Here is a 19,795-nt window from a genome sequence, read left to right as displayed (position 1 = left end):
CTTTGGCGAACGTATATTATTGTCTCCATCAGCGTGCTGAGGCAATATCCCTTTTGGAGACGGTGGTAAAGAGTAGGACGAGGGTATGCGGACGTATGCATCCGGATACTGTGGAGAGCAAGGAACTACTCGCCAGAGTATATTATGATAGTGGTCAGTGGTTCGGTGGTTTGAAGGCGAAATGCTTCAGAAGAGAAGCCGAGAAGGGTAGACGTGCACGACGTCCATCACTTGTATGGACTCAGACTGTTCGTACTAGTATTTATGGTCTAGTCTGAGATTGTATGGCACAGCAGTTCGTGATTCGGAAGACTGGGAGTTATGTTGTTTAAATAATACCTATGTGATATCAACATTGATAGCTCTACTCCGTTCGCTTGGTTTGAAAGACGCTCTTCATCAACTGCCAAACCTCATAGATGGTCCATGAAATCTTGAACGCGCCAATCGTCTTCTCCGGCCTCTTCCAGCCCTCCGGGAATCTCTCCTCGCCTACCCACTGCCTGACAAACTCCGTCGGAACCTTTCCATCCTTTTTGGCATGTCCCATCGACAAAACGTTGTACAACATCGCAGTTTCCAACTTCGCCACCAGCGAATGAAAGAACCCAAACGGCCTGCTAAGCTGGGCGTCCAAAGCGGCACGTCGACCGACGAGTTCCTGAAACGTGATGTATTTCCCATCAGAGGAGACATCGATCAGTTCTTTGAGCTTGGTCTGATCAGGTGGGCTGGGAGCGTAGAGGAAGTCGGGAGGGACGTCTGTGTGTGCGAGGCTTCCGTCGTGCTCCAGTCCGTCGCGGTGTTTGGCGAGGTCTTCGAGGGAGAGGCTGAGACGCCATATGTTTCCGCATAGCCAGATTCCCGGGATGGCGAGGATGATGGCGAGGAGGAAGGACATGTTGTAGACCTCGCGGATCTTGCTTACGAGTTGAAACAAGGTCAAGTTGCGACCATGATGAGGGCTATCCATAGGATTAGACACGGCCTTGGAAAGTAGAAGAAAGACGACAAACAGATAGCCATGGTTGGCGAGAGCCTGGTGGATGATAGCCGACAACGTTAGTTGTAAAAATTGGGAGAGGAATGAAAGCTCCGAACGTTTAGACCAGGACACGGACTACGGCTGTCTTCTGGTGAGGCGGGCACATAGTCATGCCCTCGAGAGACGGCCTGAGCAGGGGGCGAAGACATGGGGATGAACAAAGAGCAGATCGCAGTCCAAGCGCCGCATAGCCAGCACGTCAAGGCTTTAATGTTTCGTTTGTATCAGGAAAGGAAGCATCATCACACGCAAAATCTCCAGAAGAAGTCCCAAAGTGACTTGCAAGTTGTGATGGCGTCTCAGTTGCCTGGAATCCGTGAGAGGTGTGAACCTAGTTAGCACGGCAAGAAGCGCGCCAGCGGTTATAGGCGGCTGGTACACTGGTAATGGTAGGTGCATTCCATAGAGCGCCACTGTGGCGCCACGTCGAAAGTAATGTACATGCGCATACGAGATGGATATAAAAGGGGACAAGCAGTCGAGCAGCTCGGGACTGCGGATGATCCAAATGAATTAGCGGACACTGTCGTAATTATAGAGTCAACGGGGATCATAAGCCGAGAGCAAGAGATGAAAGGGACTCGGTGGACAGACCACAAACAACAACCACACCAAGTCACCACTAACGACACAATCTCTTTAGTAACACGTAACCTGCCTCTCAACGCACGCGTCCATGACTCTTTTTTCTTCCTCTTCTGTCCATTTCTGGGTTGCCTCCCTTCCCGTTCCTCCAGGAGCTTTGAATCCCTGCAAGCTGGGTAACGCCCCGCTTGCTAAAAACGCTACCCATTCCAGTGGCGCCACTCTCACCTTTCTCCCCAGCACCACAAAAACCTCCAGTTTTGGGCACCACTTCTCAATACACTGCAGCGTGTGTGCGCTCGCATCGATACCGCTGAGTCGTACCTCAAGTAGAGAAGGAAAGGACATAGCTGACGTAGCGGCGGTGGTGTCGGAAAAGATGAGGTCCTCGCAATGCGTTCCCAAAACTTGGATATGAAGGCTACGAAGGGAGGAACAGCATGAGGAAAGGAGGAGTGGGAGATGACGGTGGAGGTCTATGTCGGCTAGCGCAATAATGTCCAGAGATTGTAGCTCGTCCCAGGATGTGGAGAGATTGTGGAGCTGTCCCTGTACTATGGTGACTTTGTCGAGATCGAGATGAGTAAGTTGAAGGCGGTGGATTGGGCTTTTATAGGGAATGGAGAGTTCGGCGTGGGAAACACGAAGACGACAAAGGTTCGGGAACTTGGAGGTCATCTCTTGGTCCCAGCGAAGGCGTGCTGGCTTGCGTAGGTAGAGGGGATCCCATCCGCTCATAAAATCGAAGGAATGGCCATCGATAATCAATTCCTCCAAAGTCTCTGGACGCGCGAGGCAACGCAAGAACCTCTCCGCGTCAACAGCAAGCTCCTGTCTGAGTGCCACAAATCGAAGGCCCTCCACACTGAACAGTGTGCGTATGCTCGAAATATCAATGCGGATGAGATAACTATCCTCGACAGGGACTGGACATAGATCAAGTCCCGTAATGAACGACGCAATTCCAGGGTTCTCGCGTATTGTTCGCGCGAGAAGCGTGCACGCGTCGAAGGTATGTAGTTGAGGACGGGCGTAGAGACGCGTTCGTACGAAGCTTGCCCAAGCAGGCGAAACGCGCATGAGGCGAGCGTAGTCGCATGACCACCACGAGTCGCTGCTTTCGAGGATGAGCGGTATGAGGTCGTCGACGAGGCGAGCCTTCGGAGGGGTGTACCCAGTCAAGAAAGACGACATGCTACAAAGAAGTTGGTACATCAACTGTGCTGCTCAAGAGATGAATTGTGAAGCTCTTAGATTATGTCTGTCTAAGACGCACCTTAAGATACTTGAACAGTTCTGAAGGTACGAAGGACGCGGTACTTTATCGCTCGGGGTAGAAATTTAGAAAGCGGATACGCTCAACAGGGGATGATGGTAGGGTCATACTCATGGAAGGTCGTTATATATATTCTGGTGAGCACCAGAGAGGTGCGAACGAACACGGGTGGAGCTTGTTGGGGGTGCGCAGGACGGCTGGACTGCTGCCACAAGTACGTACCGAGGCAAACAGCATCGAAGATCGGAGTTGCTGCTGGAAGCAAGTTCGGACCGGACCGAATGCTCGGCATCGTACCGCCTTTGTCCATATCCAGGCAGCATTCGGACACCAAAGGAACAATTTGTCTCAATCCTTCCTAAGTTCCTTCTCCTCTCACTGGCGCCCTATTAGTAGCATCGTGTTTGGAGAAACTTCACTCATCAGAGCATCTCACTTGCCAGTCAGGCCTTTGATATCGACGTACATTGGGCCTCGCGTCGGGTTCTATCATGGCGCTTCTGGGGCCGACCGCGAACCATGCTTTCAATAACTTAGGCTCACTCTGTTCAATCTTAGGCTCCGATAGCTTCCCTACCCTGTGTGATGTCTCTCCTAGGTAATAAGACTTGAGGCAACAAAGAAACTCCCCGTTCTAAAATTGCATAAGGTGCGCGACCCTGCCTACTCGTCCAGCTTCATCTTCGCTCCCTTATACGGAACGACTTCTTCACTTCTTCACTCGCGTATATGCCATGCGATAAATATTCGAATATTCAATTAGAGTTCGACAGGATCCGAACCTCCCACTGACCACGATACTCTGGATTACTCTCCAACGAGTGTAAAGAAGGTGGGTCAGTAGATGCGACCACATCAATCCCGTTGATGAACTGTGGTTCATCCACGGTCTGTATACCTTTGCATCACCGCTTGGTTTGGAAGTGCACTGTGTTGTACAAGTCCATTTTACATCACATTTACAAAAATTAGCCCTTCTACCTCCTATCTACACCATCATATTTGGATCATAAGCCTGCTCGTGATCATCGACTTGACCTGAAGCACACACACAGCTTCCTTCGTTCACTTCAAACATTCGGAATTCCTGCCGCAAACTTTCTCATGCGAGGCTTCTCTCAACCTCTCCTTCAGCACCCTATAGGTTTTGGACATATTTTGACTAACTCAACCTCAGCCTCCATCCTCGCATCCCCTTTCCCATGCATCAACTTTTATAGTGTCATTACCGCCCGCTTCCATACAGCCGCCATACCCTTTCGATGACTTCTCCCGCCCTCACGCCACGAGCACACTCACACTATCTTCGGCTGGTATCCATTCTTCAACGCCTTAGCTCAGTATGTCATCGGCACGACAATGTCTATTCTGGGTCGGGTTGATTGGTATTTGGGGAAACATGGAGGCTGATTTTTTTGTGGAGAGTTCTACGTAGAGAGGTTTCATTCTTCTCGTGTCCGGAATGATTATTCCTATACCTCATACTTATTATACTCACATGTTGTTAAGAGATTGAGACGGTGTTGAAGTGCTCTTCGATGTTGCACTTTTAGGAGTGGCAATAGTAGAGTAACGAATGCACTTTCTCCTTGCTTTGTTCCTTGGGCCACAACTCCTCCGCCCACTGCGGGCCAAGTGCGGACTCAGCCTGAGGTCAGGGTCTTTCCGAATGTTTTAGCAGAAAGTTCTTGGCGTTTAATTATCGACGGCGTGCCACGTCCATACACCTCGCCACCACGATCTGCATATACGCCCTACATCGCTCTTCTCAAAGATACCACGAATGGAACGCGATGTGTCTCTAACGGGAGCGTTCTCGATATGAACATAACGATGATTTTCACGTGGAGGCCGACTGTTCCGATAATATGTCGCTGTCGCTGACATACCCCCTGAGCCTGGTAAGCGCCTGTGCTGCTAAATCAGTGCGTGTGGGCCTTCACAGGCAGTACACCACCCTTCACCCTCGTGCTCGGGTTCTGTGGTACTCCTACTCTCCTGGATTCCCCTAGACTCAGGCTTTGTTTGATATGGCTACGACGAATGGAAACGCACTAGACATGACATCCGAGGGACATGGTCTCCATACACTGAAAATCTCAGACAGACCTCCGAGGACGTGGCACCAAACTCTCAACGCATTGGGCTGGAGTATTGTCTTCAACCTCGCATGCATCATGATCAATGCGGCACAATTTATCCTCCTTTTGCCGTTGAGATTGTTGCCTTGGACGAGCGGGGTGTACGAGAGTGGGATACGATGTAGTAAAGGGGCTTTTGGAACGTTGCTGGGTGAGTGCTGGCTTTTTCCTGGGACTGCCATGGTCGTCCTATTGGCCATATGTAAACGTACTCAACTTTATCTCGACTTCGATGGTAGTGCTTTCCTTCCAGTGGTTTGCACCATCGAAACTGGTGGTGACGTTCGAAAGGGAGGGACCGGGTGCATTCACGGATGACGAGGTCGAAGGCTTAGTTGTGAAGAATACGAAGGGAAGGGTGGTCAAGTTAAACCTGCCACATAAATCGGTCTTGATTGCGAACCATCAGGTGCGTTATGTCCAGCAGTCCGACCGATACGTTGGTCCTTAGATGATTGAATATACAGGTCTACGCTGATTGGATGTACGCCTGGTGTCTGACTTATTTCGCCGGTACGCATAGAGATGTGTACATAGTACTGAAGAAGAGTCTTAAATGGGTACCCATTCTTGGCTGGTACGTTTCTCTCGCGCATCCTTCTATGTGTGGAATCCATCTGTGAACACGAAGTAGGGGCATGCAGTTCTTCAACTTCATCTTCCTGGCCCGCTCATGGGCGTCTGACCGGCACTATCTCGTGAAAGAGCTCGCTACGATTGGTCGTCAAGCCGAACAGACCGATATTCCTCTTACTTTCATATTGTATCCTGAAGGCACGCTGGTGAGCAAGGATACGAGACCTATCAGCAAAAAGTACGCCGACAAGATTGGGATCGTAAGTGACGCCCCATCATATTCTCGGTGCTTGCTGACGGTTGTACACAGCCGGACATGGTCCACACCCTCCTTCCGAGATCGACTGGCCTACTTTACAGCCTCAGGGCATTGTCACCACGGATACCGAGTTTGCAGCTCATAGATATCACTGTCGCATACCCAGGTCCGTCTTGTTCTGCCTCGAGATATACGTCCTGTGCGCACAAACTCATGTTCAAATTCAGGCATCCCGCCAATGGGGTACGGGCAAGCATACTACACGCTCCGTTCTATCTTCTGGGATCGCGTACCCCCTCCGGCCGTCCACATGCATATCCGCCGCTTCGATGTCGCGAGGGACGTGCCCATTGGCGATGTGTCAAAGACGAGTCCCACTAGCCTTCCCACTACTCCCAGCAACGGTTCGGCCAAATCTACAGCACTTGAGGCTGACGTTCCCGAAGTCGAGAAGGACAAGTTTGATCTCTGGTTAAGGGAGCTCTGGCTAGAGAAGGATAAGGTCATGAGTCGATATCTCGAGACGGGGTCCATGTCGCCCTCCTTGGAGAATGAGCCCGAGGTCGTGATTCCCGTCAAGTTGAGGCATAATAGGGAAACTTTGGGAGCATTCATGTTCTTCGTGCCGGCGTTAGCGGGATATTTCGGGACGAAGCTCAAGAGTCTAATCCCTTGAGTTGGGCTGCCTGCTGTTATTTTCCGTGTTTTTGTTTGGTTTTGGGTGTCTGGTAGGTTTGCTGTACTGAGGATCCAACAGGAAGAGGGATTGGGTGTACCGGATTGGACTGTATACACATATGGTTTGTTTAGTACGTGTACCATGTTACTCACCTCACGTCCTACGTTTGTTTGTTGTTCTTTCTACCACGATCTATTTATGAACACGTCTTCGGCCAATACGTGGCATGCGCATTTCTTTTATGGAACGGTGTAGTGATGCTGCATTAAATAGAGGAAGCGTACTATGAAACTTTTGAACAGTGAGGCAAAGATGCGGCGTGTGTGTGGGCGTGAATGAGTGACGGAAGCTCTATCGCTGCATCTGTTCCCGCTGCTCCTCAATCTTCTTCACCATGAACAGACTCGTGTCTAGGAATCGGTCCACGCAGTTGACGAGGCAGCTCTCTTCGCTGCGAGAGAAACGTGTGGACGGAGTACCTGTGATACATCTATTCATACATTTCACTCCGTATCAGAGCTATATGAGAAAGAAGAGACGATATAAGACGCACTTGTCCCAGCACATACTGGTGAAAGTATGGATAGATTGCTGGACGCGAGCTTGGGCCTGCTCCCTGTCCAGGAAAGTCTGCAGCTCTTTCTGTGGATTATATCTCGAATCAATGACATGTTTCGGCTGAGTTGATCAGAGCACGGACCTGAGTAGCCTCGTCGAACTGGCCGGACATGATGCTGTGAAGGTAGTTGAGGAATGAGTTCGTGTTTCGTGGCGCGCGGGAAAATGTGTGAGTATTCGCGTGCGTAAGCGATATTACGTCATTGTTCGTGTGGCGTCGCGAAAACTTGGTCTCCTTGTCCAATGTCCAATGTCTTATTTCTGACTATTTCCTCCTCCCTTTGCTACCTTGTACGCCTGGGGTACTCCCCGGTATACATAAACGATAGAAATATACATTTCTTGCTGTGTACTTCGAACTCAGAACCTTCGAACTCAGAACACCCCGATACGAAAGCGCGCCCAGCGCACAGTTGTCTAGCAGGAGCGGGAGACCAACTTGAAGCCAACTAGGACTAAGTAGTAAGGCCTTAAGGATCGGCAATTATTATCATCTTCTTATTCATATATGCATGGTAATCATCTGTACAGTCACAGGCATCCATACTTACTCAGTGTGCCACTTGTCAACGTACTTGCAAACGTCTTCCTTCTTCAGTCCGAGTCTGTACCGGTTGACGCTGCGATCACCCGAGCCTTCAGGCGATGGCATTGATTTGAAAGTTCTATGTAAGGATCCTTGATATGGACATTACTCTCTTGAGGGTACCATGATACCCGGTTGGTCGGTCACTGTTGCTGTGCTGACGGTCCAAGGATCTCAAAAAAGGAGACCGCGCATACCTGGTTATCGAGAGCTCTTCATCAGCAGACCATGTATATTTGGGCTCTGAGTCACCAGAAAACCGGTGTACTTGGGTAATGCGTCGAATGCACCCAGTCGAGGAGCACTTGACGATGACCGTCGATCCACGCTATGTAGAGAACGCTGAGAGCACGGATGCTGTGGAGACTTCCACCCGTGCCATGACCGGATTCAGCGCCAGGCCGGTGGTCAACGGGAGAATCACTGTGACCACGACCACGACCACGACCATCGAGCATACCAAGCCTATGAGGGATCACACGATGGCCATCGTCCGCGCGACGTCCACACCCGCAAGGCCAGATGAATTAAGCTGCACGCTCGGAGAGAGGGTGACGATCGTAAACATACACGCAGATGACCGGGCATTATGTGTGAATGACGGCGGGGAGGAAGGGATGGTGCCACTGACATGTTTGGATTGGGGACCGGGAAAGTTTAGCGAAGTTGAAGATGGTGCAGATATTGGAGTTGCATATTGACACTTGTAATTTGCAGAATTGTCTTGCTGTTTTCCACATTTACGTTAGGTCGAGCCTCTCGTGGTCGGCGTCTCAGGATGAGCCAGGTTGACTGAGGGTGTACATGAACAGAACAAGGGCACAGCCCACAAACCGTTCATTGATACTTTGTAGCTAGGTATAAGCTGTGCGTAAATACGAGACCAATAAATAAGTGCTAGTCAGAAGTCTGTCCGGCGATGAATATTGAATGTGTTAAAGCCCGGGAGTCGGAAGGTTCCAGCTGTACAACAGGGTTAACGTGGGGTAAAAGAACGAATGAGTGTAGAGTTGGAATGGGATCGGTAACTGTGTACCGAGCCGACCGATCAACGGGGGCTGGCTGCACGAAGAACGAAGTACGAAGGGAAAGGAAGAATGGTATCGCGAGATAGACTGGTATCTTTCAAGGTTCGGAAAGTCTGGGGTAGGACCAATGGAGAGGCTCAGCCTACTACCAAAGGACGAAGGAACGGGGAATGGGGTGGAAGGGGAGAGGATACGAAAATGGGAAGAAGATAGGAGGATGGAATAAGTGGTAGCGGGTGGTTGTAACGAATCTAAACGAAACACGATCAAGACCGTACCAAAAACCACAACAAATTAAGCGGAAGAACCTATTCCCAATCCTATGTTACCTATCCATCTATATTTAACATTTTCTTCAGAACCCCGTAGTCCCATCGAAACCTGAACCCCGTAATCCAGACGGAAGGACCGAAACCGACGACCCATAATCGTACAACGTACAACGTACAGCAGCGCGGAGGCGTCGATCAAGCGAGCCGAACCGACAGCGGGTGAATGAAAGTTGAGCAAATCCTATCAGTGGAAAGAGAAGGCCTGTATTAATGGATGTCCAGGGTTCAAGAGACCGTGTCGCATAACAGAGCAGAAAACAAGGACGTAGAAGACAATAAAGACTTGAGGAGAATTGGGAGTAAGATATAGAACAGAAGGGAAACGCACGTGAGATGTAGACCCGCACACCGTTTCTCTGTCCGAAACCATTGACCGTTCGAAATGCCATCAGATATCTTCTTATGTTTTCCTCAGAATCCACCAGGCATGCTGAGTACCGGATGCGCGAACTCGATGCGTTCGCGCCTCTGTAACTCAGCAGGGGCGCTGATCCTCCTTAGCTTCCTCTCCTCCACCGAAACCTCACCGTGCCCTACGACGCCACAATCCGAAGGCGAACAGCTCATTCTCCTCCTGAGCGTGGACATCATATCGCGAGCGGTGCGGACCCGAGAGTTCAGCGCGATGACGTTGGTCTCGGTGAGGTTTCTCGGCGAAGCCGCGCTGGATGGAGGAACGATGGTCGTCGTAACTTGCAACAACGGAGAGCGGGGTGAAGCCGGCGGCCCGCATGCTTTAGATGTAGACGTAGGGATAGCGAGCTTAGGTCGCTCGGCGGTCGTCCTTGTGGATTGCGCTACCGGGGTGGAGGGTTTCGTCTGCCGTGAAACGCCAAATGGAAGGTTGAGACGTGGTCGTTGCGTTGGTGCTGGAGAAGCATCAGCGTTCGAAACGACGATGGTGGGCATCTTTGGGGTAGGCTCTTGACGTAAGAAGGTAGGGAGGCGATGAGGCCTTGATGATTCTCGCGTTGCAGGCACGCTACTATCTTTGCTTAGGCGGGCGGTGATCTCGTCCAGAGAAGGAAGTGAGTGAGTGCGGGGTTGTGTAGAGGGACGTTTCGGAACCAACGATGGGGCCTTCTTCTCAAGAGGGAGGCGGAAGTCAACCTGCTCGATCCAAGGAGAAACGGGGATGCCGTGGTCATATTCCATATTCATAGATTCGTACAAGGCGAGTGGCGAGACGAGACCAGGGGACGGAAGCGAGTAGTGGAAGATCGCAGGCGACTCTGGTGGCGTCTTCGGCGTAGTCGTAGCGGTAGGCGAAGGAGGTGCCTGGACCTTGGATAGGAAGAGAGCACGGCGTTCCACTTGAATGCGTTAGGATGGACGGGCATCATACGATGAAACGGGAAGATCAACATACTTTGCTTGCTCTTGTGAGTCTTCAGTGCGATCTCCTTGCGAAGATCAGCAGACTTCCTGCTCGTACTAGTGGCGTTTCGCTCCTTTGTTGCGGTCAGCAGAGCCTGGAAACGGTCTTGATCAATGCCCTTCTTCAGAGCGTTGCCATCAACTGGGCGGAGCGGAGAAGAGATCTTCGGAGGGTGCATTGGTGGTGGGCTGAGAAGCGACGGCCTGTAGGAATCCTGGACCTCGACAGACAGAAGTTGAGAACCAGAGAAGGGAGAGAACGGCTCGGCCGAGGGAGGGCTGGTGGGTGGGGCGGAGGAGATAGAGATCTGTGGGAGTTGGAAAGAGAGGCAATCCATGGCGATGGACGGACGGACGACGGGTTTAAAAATGGAGGCTGCGGTCGAGCAGAGAAGTCGGTAGAACGAGCTCGCGAACTTGTCGAGATTAGGATGGGCGACCAGCACCGGTGTAATTGGCAAGCGATTGTCAAAAGACACAGGCGAAACAAGGGAGCCCAAAGTAGAGAAGAAAGGATGTGAAAAGGAGAGAAAAATAAAGACAGGAAGAGGAAACAAGACAAGACCGAAGACAGCACTTTATAGTGGTAGCGTGTCAAGTCGGCTGTGTTTATGTATCCTCGCGGTCGGGGCGTAGTAATAGTGTGTTCGCTGCGCTAAGCGTCGTTGAAGACCGTACTACGGCCGGCCGTAGCAACCTGGTTACCTCAACCCCTTGGCGCGCCACGTCTGGCTCAAGCCAGGCCGCTCAATCGTTTCTTCTCACGGCTTCAATCTTGTCTCGAACCACGACTCTTGCTATATGCTCTGATCCAGTCTACTTGCGTTCTGTGAAGAATTGCTCTACTGTATAGCTGGCTTGAACATCTTGAAGCTTGGAGACGACATCAACCGCAATGTTCTCGCCACACCCAAATATTTCCGCACTGCGCAGCATATGTCTTGGAGACATGTTCTCATCACTTCCCGGTGGAACAGGCGTACCTGATAACTTATGTTTTTTCTGCCCTTCTTGTCATCTGGCGGGCGGTTTCCTTTCCTCGATGGTACAGGAATGTAGAACTAGATGACTTCCCATGGCGGAAAACATCTGTACATTTCGCTCTATTTGACGCGATCTGCTACCTGATGCCGTTCTGCGGCCAAAGGGCTGCGATCTTCACTTCGCGTTGCCGACTCGGAGTCGAAACCTTTGACAGCCGATCATCTATAAACCTGTACGAAATCCATAGTCCTCGGGTGGAGACCATACCAAATTGAGCGATATTTTCTTCACACCACCGTCACCCTACGAGGGTCAGGCTGTCGATGAAAGCCTCAGTAAGAGTTGTACCGTTGATCAATGCTCTCTTACGGCTTTCATTTGAGCTACATGCTCTTCAAAGAGCCCTGAGAGGTACTCGAACGCATCACGAGTGCACTCGCGTCGTCCACTAATCGTGGTCGCGACCACCTTATGATTCTAGCAGTCCTTTTGGTCGAGGTTGTATGCTTGAGCTACGAGTCCTTGTCTTGTCAATCGAGTTACTGTTAACATGATAACACTCCACACAGACGCAGCAACACCTCGCCGTACAACGCTGTCCAAAACGGCTCTTTCCATCGATGCCACAAGAGACACAATCAAAATGCCAGAGTTCGCACCCGGACAATGGTGCTGGAAAGGTTCGTTCTTAGTTCCATTACCCACCTCATTCGAGTTACTTAGGAAGACGTAGACCACTTGAATCCCTCCGATGATTGTTCACTGTCGCAGACCGTTTTCACTTACTTTGGCTCGGGGTCTACGTATCACACTATTCACTCTCATCGTTTTCTCCAAATACAGCGAGATCGGCCTTTCCGTCGCCAAAGAACTTCGCGCTCCCTCTGACCGCAGGCAAATAGCCACGTCCTACAACTGGGCCCTTCAGCGAAGTCTACTCTTCCACCCGAATATTGGGATTTGATGACAAGCAATTATACATAGAAAGCAGAGAACCAGAGGCGAAGGAAACAAAAACTGATTGCACGTACGAGGTATGAACACGTAAAGGAAAAATAAAATATTCCGTTCGAAACTAAACACACGAAACGGTCTGACACGAAGAAACCACAATTTAATGCACCGCCAACCATACAAAGCCTTATGACCCCCAAACACGCTGGACCATCCGAAACCTATCTCCATCCTTCACGTATTCACCGATCACCCGTGGTCCAAGATGTTCCTTCGCAAAAGCATCCCAAGCTGCTTCTCCAGGATACATCTCCTGCACTCCATGCTGATCTTCTTCCTGTTCTCCTCCCTGGAATTTGAAGAAGTTGATGATTGCCACAAGGTCTGGGCGGAGACGAGTAGCTACGGTCTTGAAGGCTTGGGTGTGGCCGCTGACGGGACGGGACTTCTCTGTATGCATAGTCTCACCTGTAAGCAACAGCATTCAAGAGCAAAAGGAAAGAGGGAGCACGTACCTGAGATGCCACGGGCGCTGGCGTTGCACTTCGACGACACCTTCTCGGTCTCGGACGCAGTAGTAGAGCTTTTGTTGAACATGGTGTATAGAGGGTGTGGTGCTCTGGTAAGGCCTATGCGTAGAAGGTATATGGAGCAGAGAAGATGTGGGTTTTCGTGAGACAAACCACCACAACAAGAACCTGCTCTTAAACGCCCACCAGTCCACCATCTGAGACGATGCGCAAGTCTCGGAGAAACGGCGGGAATTCCGTCACTAATACTTATACCAATCGTAGAGTATACTCGACCGCTTGTTAAACAATCTGAGCCTTGCATGGACTGCTGGGCCCGATGACAAACAGTGCTTGGATTTCCTTCCTCTCGATGACGGTAAGATTGAATGGAAAAGGATAGGGGCTGGTTTATTTGACAATGTCTCGGGGAGTGAGTAATTCAGCTCTCCGACTCAATGTAATTGAGATCGGTGCTGTGCCCACTGCTGACCGGGAAAGGGTAGGTTCTGAATCCGTGTGGCGTGTGGTGGCGCCACTTCTGGATTTGCCTTATCCGAGGATTGTAGGTAGCGATGAGTAGCAACTTTTGTTTTGAACACCTTCTAGCACATCTAATCAAACAAACAAACAAACCGCTATAACTTCAATAAGTTATTTTGTACTTCCTTCTTCGTTCCTCGCAGGCACTTTTAAGCAGTTTGGTGGCAACGACTCCCTCAAAGCCCCTCGACCTTGACTGCTTCGGCCAACTTTTCCTGGTAGAGCTTCTCGGCATCCGTCCACACGCGAGCTGACTTCCTGTTGGGGAACTCCAACAAAGAAGGCAAGAGGTCGGAGCTGAATTGTTCAGAGGCTTCGCGGGGAAGGAGCGTGGGGAGATGGTCGATGGAAATGACGGACATGGGTGGGTTGCCCTCACTAAACACCAGAAATTAAATTTAATAGCCGCAGGGGTAACAAAGACGTGACGATGAGCGCACCCAATACCCGCAACGGGGACCGTAGGTTCCGAGAACGTCGTGTTGATGTTGTAGATCGGAATCGGGTTGTTCGGGTTCGTCGTATCGCAACTGACGTCGACTACGACCCTCAACTTGCGTGACTTGCCAGCGGCGGCGATCGTCTCGGCGGTGACGAAGGAGGGGATCTTGGATGTGAGGTAGATGCAGTTGACGAAGATGTCGACGTCGAGGATCTCTTGGAAGGGACCTCCCTTTGCGGTCTCCGCCATATCCCACTTCACGATGTCATCTCTGTAAGACGAGATAGATGAAACGTGTGATCAGAACGATGTTAGATGAGCAACATAAAATACGGAAAAAGGAGCTATAAGATGAAGACGCACTCATCCAGCCCGATCTTCCTAAACAGATCCACAGCACCCCTACCACACCTTCCCAAAGCTCCAATGACCAAAGCCTTCACTCCCTTCCCACTCCCTCCCGGCAACTTCGCCTTCAAGTCCTCTACCATCGCCGCCTCATTCACATACGGCTCCAACCTCCCCAGAGTATTTCCTTCCTTCATCGCAGCAAGAGCCAACGCACCAGCAGCCGCGCCTGCAAAACCAGCATGGAAGCCGAACGCTGCGACCCTCCGTCCAGCAGCGTCGTTCAAGAATTCGAGGTCGTAGAGCGTCCCGTGGCCGCGGTGGAAACGGGAGAGAACGGAAGACCAGCCTGCCTGTTGCTTGTAACAGTGGGCGAATTGAATGTGTGTATGCGGGAGAGGAGAGTCGGAGGCGGGAAGCTCCTTGAGCCCGATGATGGGGACTGACGTCGGGGCAGAGGGCCAAGAGTTGTGGTCTACGAGCTTGCAGCCGACGCTATGTAAGGTGGAAGACATACGGATTGCACAAGGGTTCATCAGTAATGACAGATATGATCGTCTCGATAGAGACATGGAACGTACGCCTCGTATTCTGAATCGTCGAAGATACGTTGCTCGTCGCGCTCGACGAAGATCTCGAAGCCTGCATCGATGAGCTTTTTAGCGGTGGTAGGAGTGAGCGCCGCACGACGCTCAAACTCCTTCTTTTCACAGCGCAACCAGAAAGCCTTGTCAGAGCCAGACATCTCGTATGAAAATCAAGTTTTGTGGTTATGGGTGTAGATGGGTGTGAGGGTAGATCTAATAGAGAGGAGGACGCCAAGCTCTGAAGTATTTGAGCAGGTCGAAGTGACTCGGTGGTCCAGAAGACGGACGAGAATTGGACGAGACTCGAGAAATGGATCTAATCTTATCAGTGATTGTCGGTGTGGCACTTCCAATGTGTGGCGCCTCTGTTCGCTGGCCTGTGCGGCATGAGTTTGGGTTTCGACTACATACCCCAAGAGGTCGTACATCAAGAGTGCACGACCCGCTTAGATGAAAACACGCAGTGTTGTATTTGTGTGATCCCAGAAATAATTCGTCCTACACACCCTAAACTTAGTGACGGGACCCCCTGCTCCTTAAAGTGAAGAGGAGCACCGATTGTACGTGAACGACGATATCACTTCCCGGGCATGCTGATCATGGCCGACAGTTTATCCTGCTCGTACTTCTCATACTGCTTCTTCGACATCCCCGCCGCGATCTGAGGGTCACCGCGTTTGAGACCGTCCATGACAGTGTTCGTGAACTCGTCGAGTGGCATCCAAATTTTAGAGAGACGCTCCGTAGTGCCTTCGTCTATGGATAATGAGAATAAGGCATTGGAATGAAGGGGACATGACATTCTAGGAAAAACGCACAGTCGTGAAGTTCGGACTCAACGAGACTGAATAGACAACGAGAACACGAGAATAGTCAGTAACGACAAGGGTGAGCCATCGACAGTGGGCGATGTTCTTACGGAGGGATAATCTCCATGATTTGGACATTTGTGCCCTCCAATTGCTTGATGAGCGAGAGACTCAGACTATGGAGCGCGGCCTTCGTTGCACAATAGTTCGGGACCCAAGGACCGGGGACGATCGCGAGTCCGGACGTGACAGGAGAGACAAAGCAAGGGTGGCCTTGCTTCTAATAGGTAGCCGAGGGGATACATTATCGCTCTCGTCAATATATAGATAAATCGCATGGAAATAGGCGTACACCGACCTTATAGAAATGCGGTAAGAAGGACTTCGAAATCATAGTCACAATAGAGAGATAATTGGTATTGAACTCGCTGTAGAGACCTGTATACCAGATGAACACCAAGTACACATGGCGAGATGCAGAAAGCTAACGCACTGTCCAGGTTCATTTGCTCCGGTTCCTTGAACTTGAATTCTCTCTGGATGCCAGCGGAGAAGATAACGCCGTCAATCTAGAATCAATGCGAGGCAAGAGTAAGGTCAGCATTGCGGAATCATACTAGAACAACTGACAGAAAGAACACACCTCAGGATACTTCTGCAGCACACCGTCTACCGTCTTAACCAACGTCTCCCTATCCGCATCGATATCAATCTTCGCGCCATGAATTCTGTCACTCTTCTTGGCAAGTTCATCCAAACGCTCTTGTCTTCTACCAGACACGATAACCGTCGGCTTGGAGGGCAGATCATGGATGGCGAGCGCGAGTGCGCGACCGATGCCCGCCGTGGCTCCGACAACGAGAACACACTTGGAATCTTGAATGGTAGGCATAGGAAAGAAAGCGCGGGCGTAAGATCCAGTTTGGTGGCAGTTGAGACTCTTGAGAGTGGGAGGACAGGGCAGAGGATGCTTGCGATTCGGATAGTCGACAAGAGCGAGCTATAAGTATTCGATTGAGTAGGTGCGGTCACGCATGACGCGGAGATGACCACATTCACTTCGACGTCTGTCTAGTGATTCTCAAGCAAAAGCAAATGGGTCTGCATCTCGGAGTGCTTTATCTCTGAGGATCTGAGGATTCGAAGTGGGTGTGAGACATAAATTTGCCCAATCGAGGTACTTCCTTCGCACAACGCCTTGGGAGAACAGATGAAGGTCCACACTACCCCGTGAATTCGTGCCGCACCAGCAGCATACCAAGATCGAGTACACGAACACCTAGCAAACTCAGAGGGATGGGATGGCCAGCCGGTGCTTGTACGATGCGGCAAAGAACGGTGTGGAAGTGGTTCGGAAGAGAGTGGGTTTGGAGTGGATCATGCAGGATCATAAGCTACACGTGCTCGACCAGAGCGCCTTGTATCTCACCCACATCCATATCCACTCCAATTGCAACGTACTGTTAGCTGACTCTCTCCGAATCGACATTCCTCGGCGTAGCGTCAGCAGAATAGGTTCATGAACAGATTGTTCACCAATGGCCTTTTCAGGAATGTCAGGTCCTGGCCCAATCGTGCCACACCTGTAGATGTTGGGATGAGCTTTCTCTACGTTCGCAGCTCTTTCTTTGTCAATGATACCCTAAACGTCTCTTCATGTTCTACATATGCTCTGCATAGGGGGTGAATTTCTTCTGCGCATATCATCTCTTTGTCGAGTATGTTGGTTCAATCCAGCAAGTCAGTACCAGATTTTCAGTCACCTGCCTTCTACACTCAACCATACTCACATCTTTCTCCACTGCTCTCTGTCTAATCTCGGGATGCAATCACTAACGCAGGTTTATGGCCCCTCCATGCTTCCCACAATGTCGACTCACGGCGAAGCCATCCTCGAGAACCGCCTCTCATTCTACCGTCATGGCGCAGCCTCCCTCCACCGCGGTTCCATGATAACCTTTCACTCCCCGCTCAGCCCCTCACGTGTAGTCTGTAAACGTATCATTGGTCTACCCGGAGATATCGTATGCGTTGATCCCACAGGCTTGAAGGCGCCCTCTACGGAACATGCGGTAGTGCCGAAGGGACATATCTGGGTGGCGGGGGATAATGCGACTTGGAGCACGGATTCGAGAGATTATGGGCCGGTACCTATGGGCTTAGTGAGAGGACATATGTTTGCCAGAGTGAGTGTTGAGTCATTTCCCTTCTTTGTCCTCCATTCGCTCGATATAACTAGTCCTGCGCCGTGTGGTGTGGCACATGCTCAGACACAAAATTATCTATGCGCAGATTTATCCGTTCAGCAAGGCCACTATCTTCCCGAACACTATGACCTACATCGACGAGTAATCTCTCACTACTTTGCATGCCTGCCAAAGGCCAACAGAACACGGATGATCTGGAGCAAGCAGTGTGTCGCTGCCAAGGGCTCAAACTTCCACGACCGTAGTCATGGCGCTATGGTCGCGTTTTCGAGCCGGGAAAAATACCGTGGGTTTGTGGAAATCTCCGAACCCTATGCGGATCATACTTGTTGGTAGCACCGCCGTCTGTTTCAAGCTACAAGGCTGTAGGCACAGCACCAAGTAACAAACGTTTTCGTGTTGTTCCATGAGCTTGACGCCTACTTCTATAACATCTCAATACCTGAAGATTTGTTTCGTGTTGTTCCTGTATATGCCACTCTGGCAGCCAAGCGTTACAATGGTGTCCCAATATCGACCAAACTTATCCATCACGAACATTCTCCTTTGCCTGCACGGCGAAGTTCGCCGCTGAGATCAAAGTGCTCGACCGCATTCAGGCCGTCTATTTCCGAAATAGTAACAGCCCCTTCTCGAATGATTTATGATTAGTACCGATTCGCATGGTAGCCTTGACTTCAAATCAAGGCTCAGACCTCTACCACCACCATCCCCACCACGCTCCTCCGTCTTCAACTTGAACAAACTCTCAGCGTGTTCCGTTGACATGTCCTCCTCGGCATCACCTTGCAGCCTTCGACTGCTTTCCCTCGGTAAGTATTTAATATCTCTGATCTTCCATCCCAGGTCTACAGTTCTTACCTCGTGTTTTTGAACTAGACGCAGTTGGCGGCGATCACGGTCTCTCCCAACTTTCCATTCTACAAGAGATGATGAGCCAGTTGAAAGTTCGACGCAAGCTCGAATTACTCCCCCGTCCATGCGAGTACTTCGATATGATAGCAGGGCATGGCACTGGCGGGTGAGTTCCTCGCAAGCGCTTCCTCGTACAAGGTCATCGCTCAACGTGTGATGTGGCACATAATTTTATTTAGCATAATCGCTCTCCTACTCGGGCGTCTTCGGATGAGCGCTGATGAAGCGATCACAGCGTACACTGCACTCTTCATCAATCTAGTTTCCAAGACGTCATCAACATCCATGACCGAGAAGTTCAATCTGGAGAATACTCTCCGACAGATCATTCGGTCGACGACGGGGGATAGCGAAAGTAAAATGGTCGAGGAAGAAGGCTCATCACAGTGTAAAGTGTATGTATCAGGGTGTCACCAACTTGGTCCTTGAGCTCCCATTTCGACTATGCGCTAAGTTGTAACATGATCTAGCTTCGTATCCGCACAGCCGATGGACGAGTCAGATGGTTACAAGCCCCCTTCCATCAAGCACACCCGGAGCGTCTTTACAACGTACACACATAGCGCTAGCCACGGGCATGGTTCTGACAACGACAGTAATACCATCTTGGAAGCCGCTCGCGCGACCATAGCCACTACCTACCCCATCTTTCAGTCCAAACTTCACCGAAGGGACTCTTTCGACTCTGAAGTTACTTGTGTTGACAATGGCCCAGGAATAAAACGGGTCGACCTTATTCAGTCGTTGATCGAAGAGGCATATCGAGTCTTTCCCAAAGAATATGTTGCGTGTATCGTCAGCCTTGGTACAGGTCAGTTATAGTCCGGGAGCCCTACATCACTGACTGACGGAGACATAAGCAGATGCAGATGGTCAATATTTCACGGATACCCCTGGCGTTTACTTTCACTTCGATGTCACGCGTGCTGTGGATCTGAAGGCGGACAAATACAACGACTGGGACCGGACAGTGGACGCGTCTAACCTCGAAATGC

At 50.7% G+C, this 19,795-nt stretch overlaps 10 protein-coding genes across 10 annotated transcripts; 3 read left to right on the top strand and 7 right to left on the bottom strand.

Annotated features, from left to right (window-relative positions):
- Positions 1–323: 323 nt before the first annotated feature.
- APO2/CPO2 (Cloroperoxidase) lies at positions 324–1,194 on the bottom strand (the record flags this gene model as incomplete). Its single annotated transcript, XM_007307432.1, has 3 exons — positions 324–965; positions 1,017–1,039; positions 1,102–1,194. The coding sequence occupies 3 exons, from the start codon at positions 1,192–1,194 to the stop codon at positions 365–367; spliced, it is 717 nt and encodes a 238-aa protein (XP_007307494.1). The 3' UTR covers positions 324–364.
- Positions 1,195–1,435: 241 nt separating this feature from the next.
- On the bottom strand, positions 1,436–2,947 carry STEHIDRAFT_123800 (uncharacterized protein). Its single transcript, XM_007307431.1, has 2 exons — positions 2,907–2,947; positions 1,436–2,825 (listed from the first exon to the last, which is right to left on the bottom strand). Exon 2 carries the CDS (start codon positions 2,822–2,824, stop codon positions 1,685–1,687), a length of 1,140 nt encoding a protein of 379 aa, XP_007307493.1. The 5' UTR covers position 2,825; positions 2,907–2,947; the 3' UTR covers positions 1,436–1,684.
- A 2,332-nt stretch (positions 2,948–5,279) lies between these two features.
- Positions 5,280–6,558, top strand: STEHIDRAFT_63509 (acyltransferase-domain-containing protein; the record flags this gene model as incomplete). Its single annotated transcript, XM_007307254.1, has 5 exons — positions 5,280–5,456; positions 5,515–5,624; positions 5,682–5,883; positions 5,934–6,048; positions 6,110–6,558. 5 exons carry the CDS (start codon positions 5,280–5,282, stop codon positions 6,556–6,558), a joined length of 1,053 nt encoding a protein of 350 aa, XP_007307316.1.
- A 354-nt stretch (positions 6,559–6,912) lies between these two features.
- Positions 6,913–7,291, bottom strand: STEHIDRAFT_159947 (uncharacterized protein; the record flags this gene model as incomplete). The annotated part of the gene is made up of 3 exons (XM_007307430.1): positions 6,913–7,051; positions 7,115–7,203; positions 7,262–7,291. 3 exons carry the CDS (start codon positions 7,289–7,291, stop codon positions 6,913–6,915), a joined length of 258 nt encoding a protein of 85 aa, XP_007307492.1.
- A 785-nt stretch (positions 7,292–8,076) lies between these two features.
- STEHIDRAFT_113508 (uncharacterized protein) lies at positions 8,077–8,466 on the top strand (the record flags this gene model as incomplete). The annotated part of the gene is made up of 1 exon (XM_007307429.1): positions 8,077–8,466. The coding sequence occupies one exon, from the start codon at positions 8,077–8,079 to the stop codon at positions 8,464–8,466; it is 390 nt and encodes a 129-aa protein (XP_007307491.1).
- Positions 8,467–9,536: 1,070 nt separating this feature from the next.
- On the bottom strand, positions 9,537–10,840 carry STEHIDRAFT_159945 (uncharacterized protein; the record flags this gene model as incomplete). Its single annotated transcript, XM_007307428.1, has 2 exons — positions 9,537–10,438; positions 10,495–10,840. 2 exons carry the CDS (start codon positions 10,838–10,840, stop codon positions 9,537–9,539), a joined length of 1,248 nt encoding a protein of 415 aa, XP_007307490.1.
- A 1,787-nt stretch (positions 10,841–12,627) lies between these two features.
- STEHIDRAFT_113506 (uncharacterized protein) lies at positions 12,628–13,037 on the bottom strand (the record flags this gene model as incomplete). Its single annotated transcript, XM_007307427.1, has 2 exons — positions 12,628–12,908; positions 12,956–13,037. The coding sequence occupies 2 exons, from the start codon at positions 13,035–13,037 to the stop codon at positions 12,628–12,630; spliced, it is 363 nt and encodes a 120-aa protein (XP_007307489.1).
- A 422-nt stretch (positions 13,038–13,459) lies between these two features.
- STEHIDRAFT_123797 (Formate/glycerate dehydrogenase catalytic domain-like protein) lies at positions 13,460–15,076 on the bottom strand. Its single transcript, XM_007307426.1, has 4 exons — positions 14,864–15,076; positions 14,298–14,777; positions 13,933–14,205; positions 13,460–13,870 (listed from the first exon to the last, which is right to left on the bottom strand). Exons 1-4 carry the CDS (start codon positions 15,025–15,027, stop codon positions 13,669–13,671), a joined length of 1,119 nt encoding a protein of 372 aa, XP_007307488.1. The 5' UTR covers positions 15,028–15,076; the 3' UTR covers positions 13,460–13,668.
- Positions 15,077–15,446: 370 nt separating this feature from the next.
- Positions 15,447–16,570, bottom strand: STEHIDRAFT_63152 (NAD-P-binding protein; the record flags this gene model as incomplete). The annotated part of the gene is made up of 6 exons (XM_007307225.1): positions 15,447–15,625; positions 15,688–15,713; positions 15,789–15,958; positions 16,031–16,116; positions 16,172–16,247; positions 16,322–16,570. The coding sequence occupies 6 exons, from the start codon at positions 16,568–16,570 to the stop codon at positions 15,447–15,449; spliced, it is 786 nt and encodes a 261-aa protein (XP_007307287.1).
- A 570-nt stretch (positions 16,571–17,140) lies between these two features.
- Positions 17,141–18,419, top strand: STEHIDRAFT_83407 (LexA/Signal peptidase). The gene is made up of 4 exons (XM_007307425.1): positions 17,141–17,290; positions 17,359–17,418; positions 17,520–17,864; positions 17,971–18,419. Exons 1-4 carry the CDS (start codon positions 17,198–17,200, stop codon positions 18,028–18,030), a joined length of 558 nt encoding a protein of 185 aa, XP_007307487.1. The 5' UTR covers positions 17,141–17,197; the 3' UTR covers positions 18,031–18,419.
- The last annotated feature ends 1,376 nt before the right edge of the window (positions 18,420–19,795 follow it).

The sequence above is a fragment of the Stereum hirsutum genome (assembly GCF_000264905.1).
Source record: "Stereum hirsutum FP-91666 SS1 unplaced genomic scaffold STEHIscaffold_13, whole genome shotgun sequence".
Taxonomy (NCBI): Eukaryota; Fungi; Basidiomycota; class Agaricomycetes; order Russulales; family Stereaceae; genus Stereum; species Stereum hirsutum.
The sequence above is the reverse complement of the archived record's forward strand: the minus strand, read 5'-3'. Positions and strand labels throughout refer to the sequence as shown.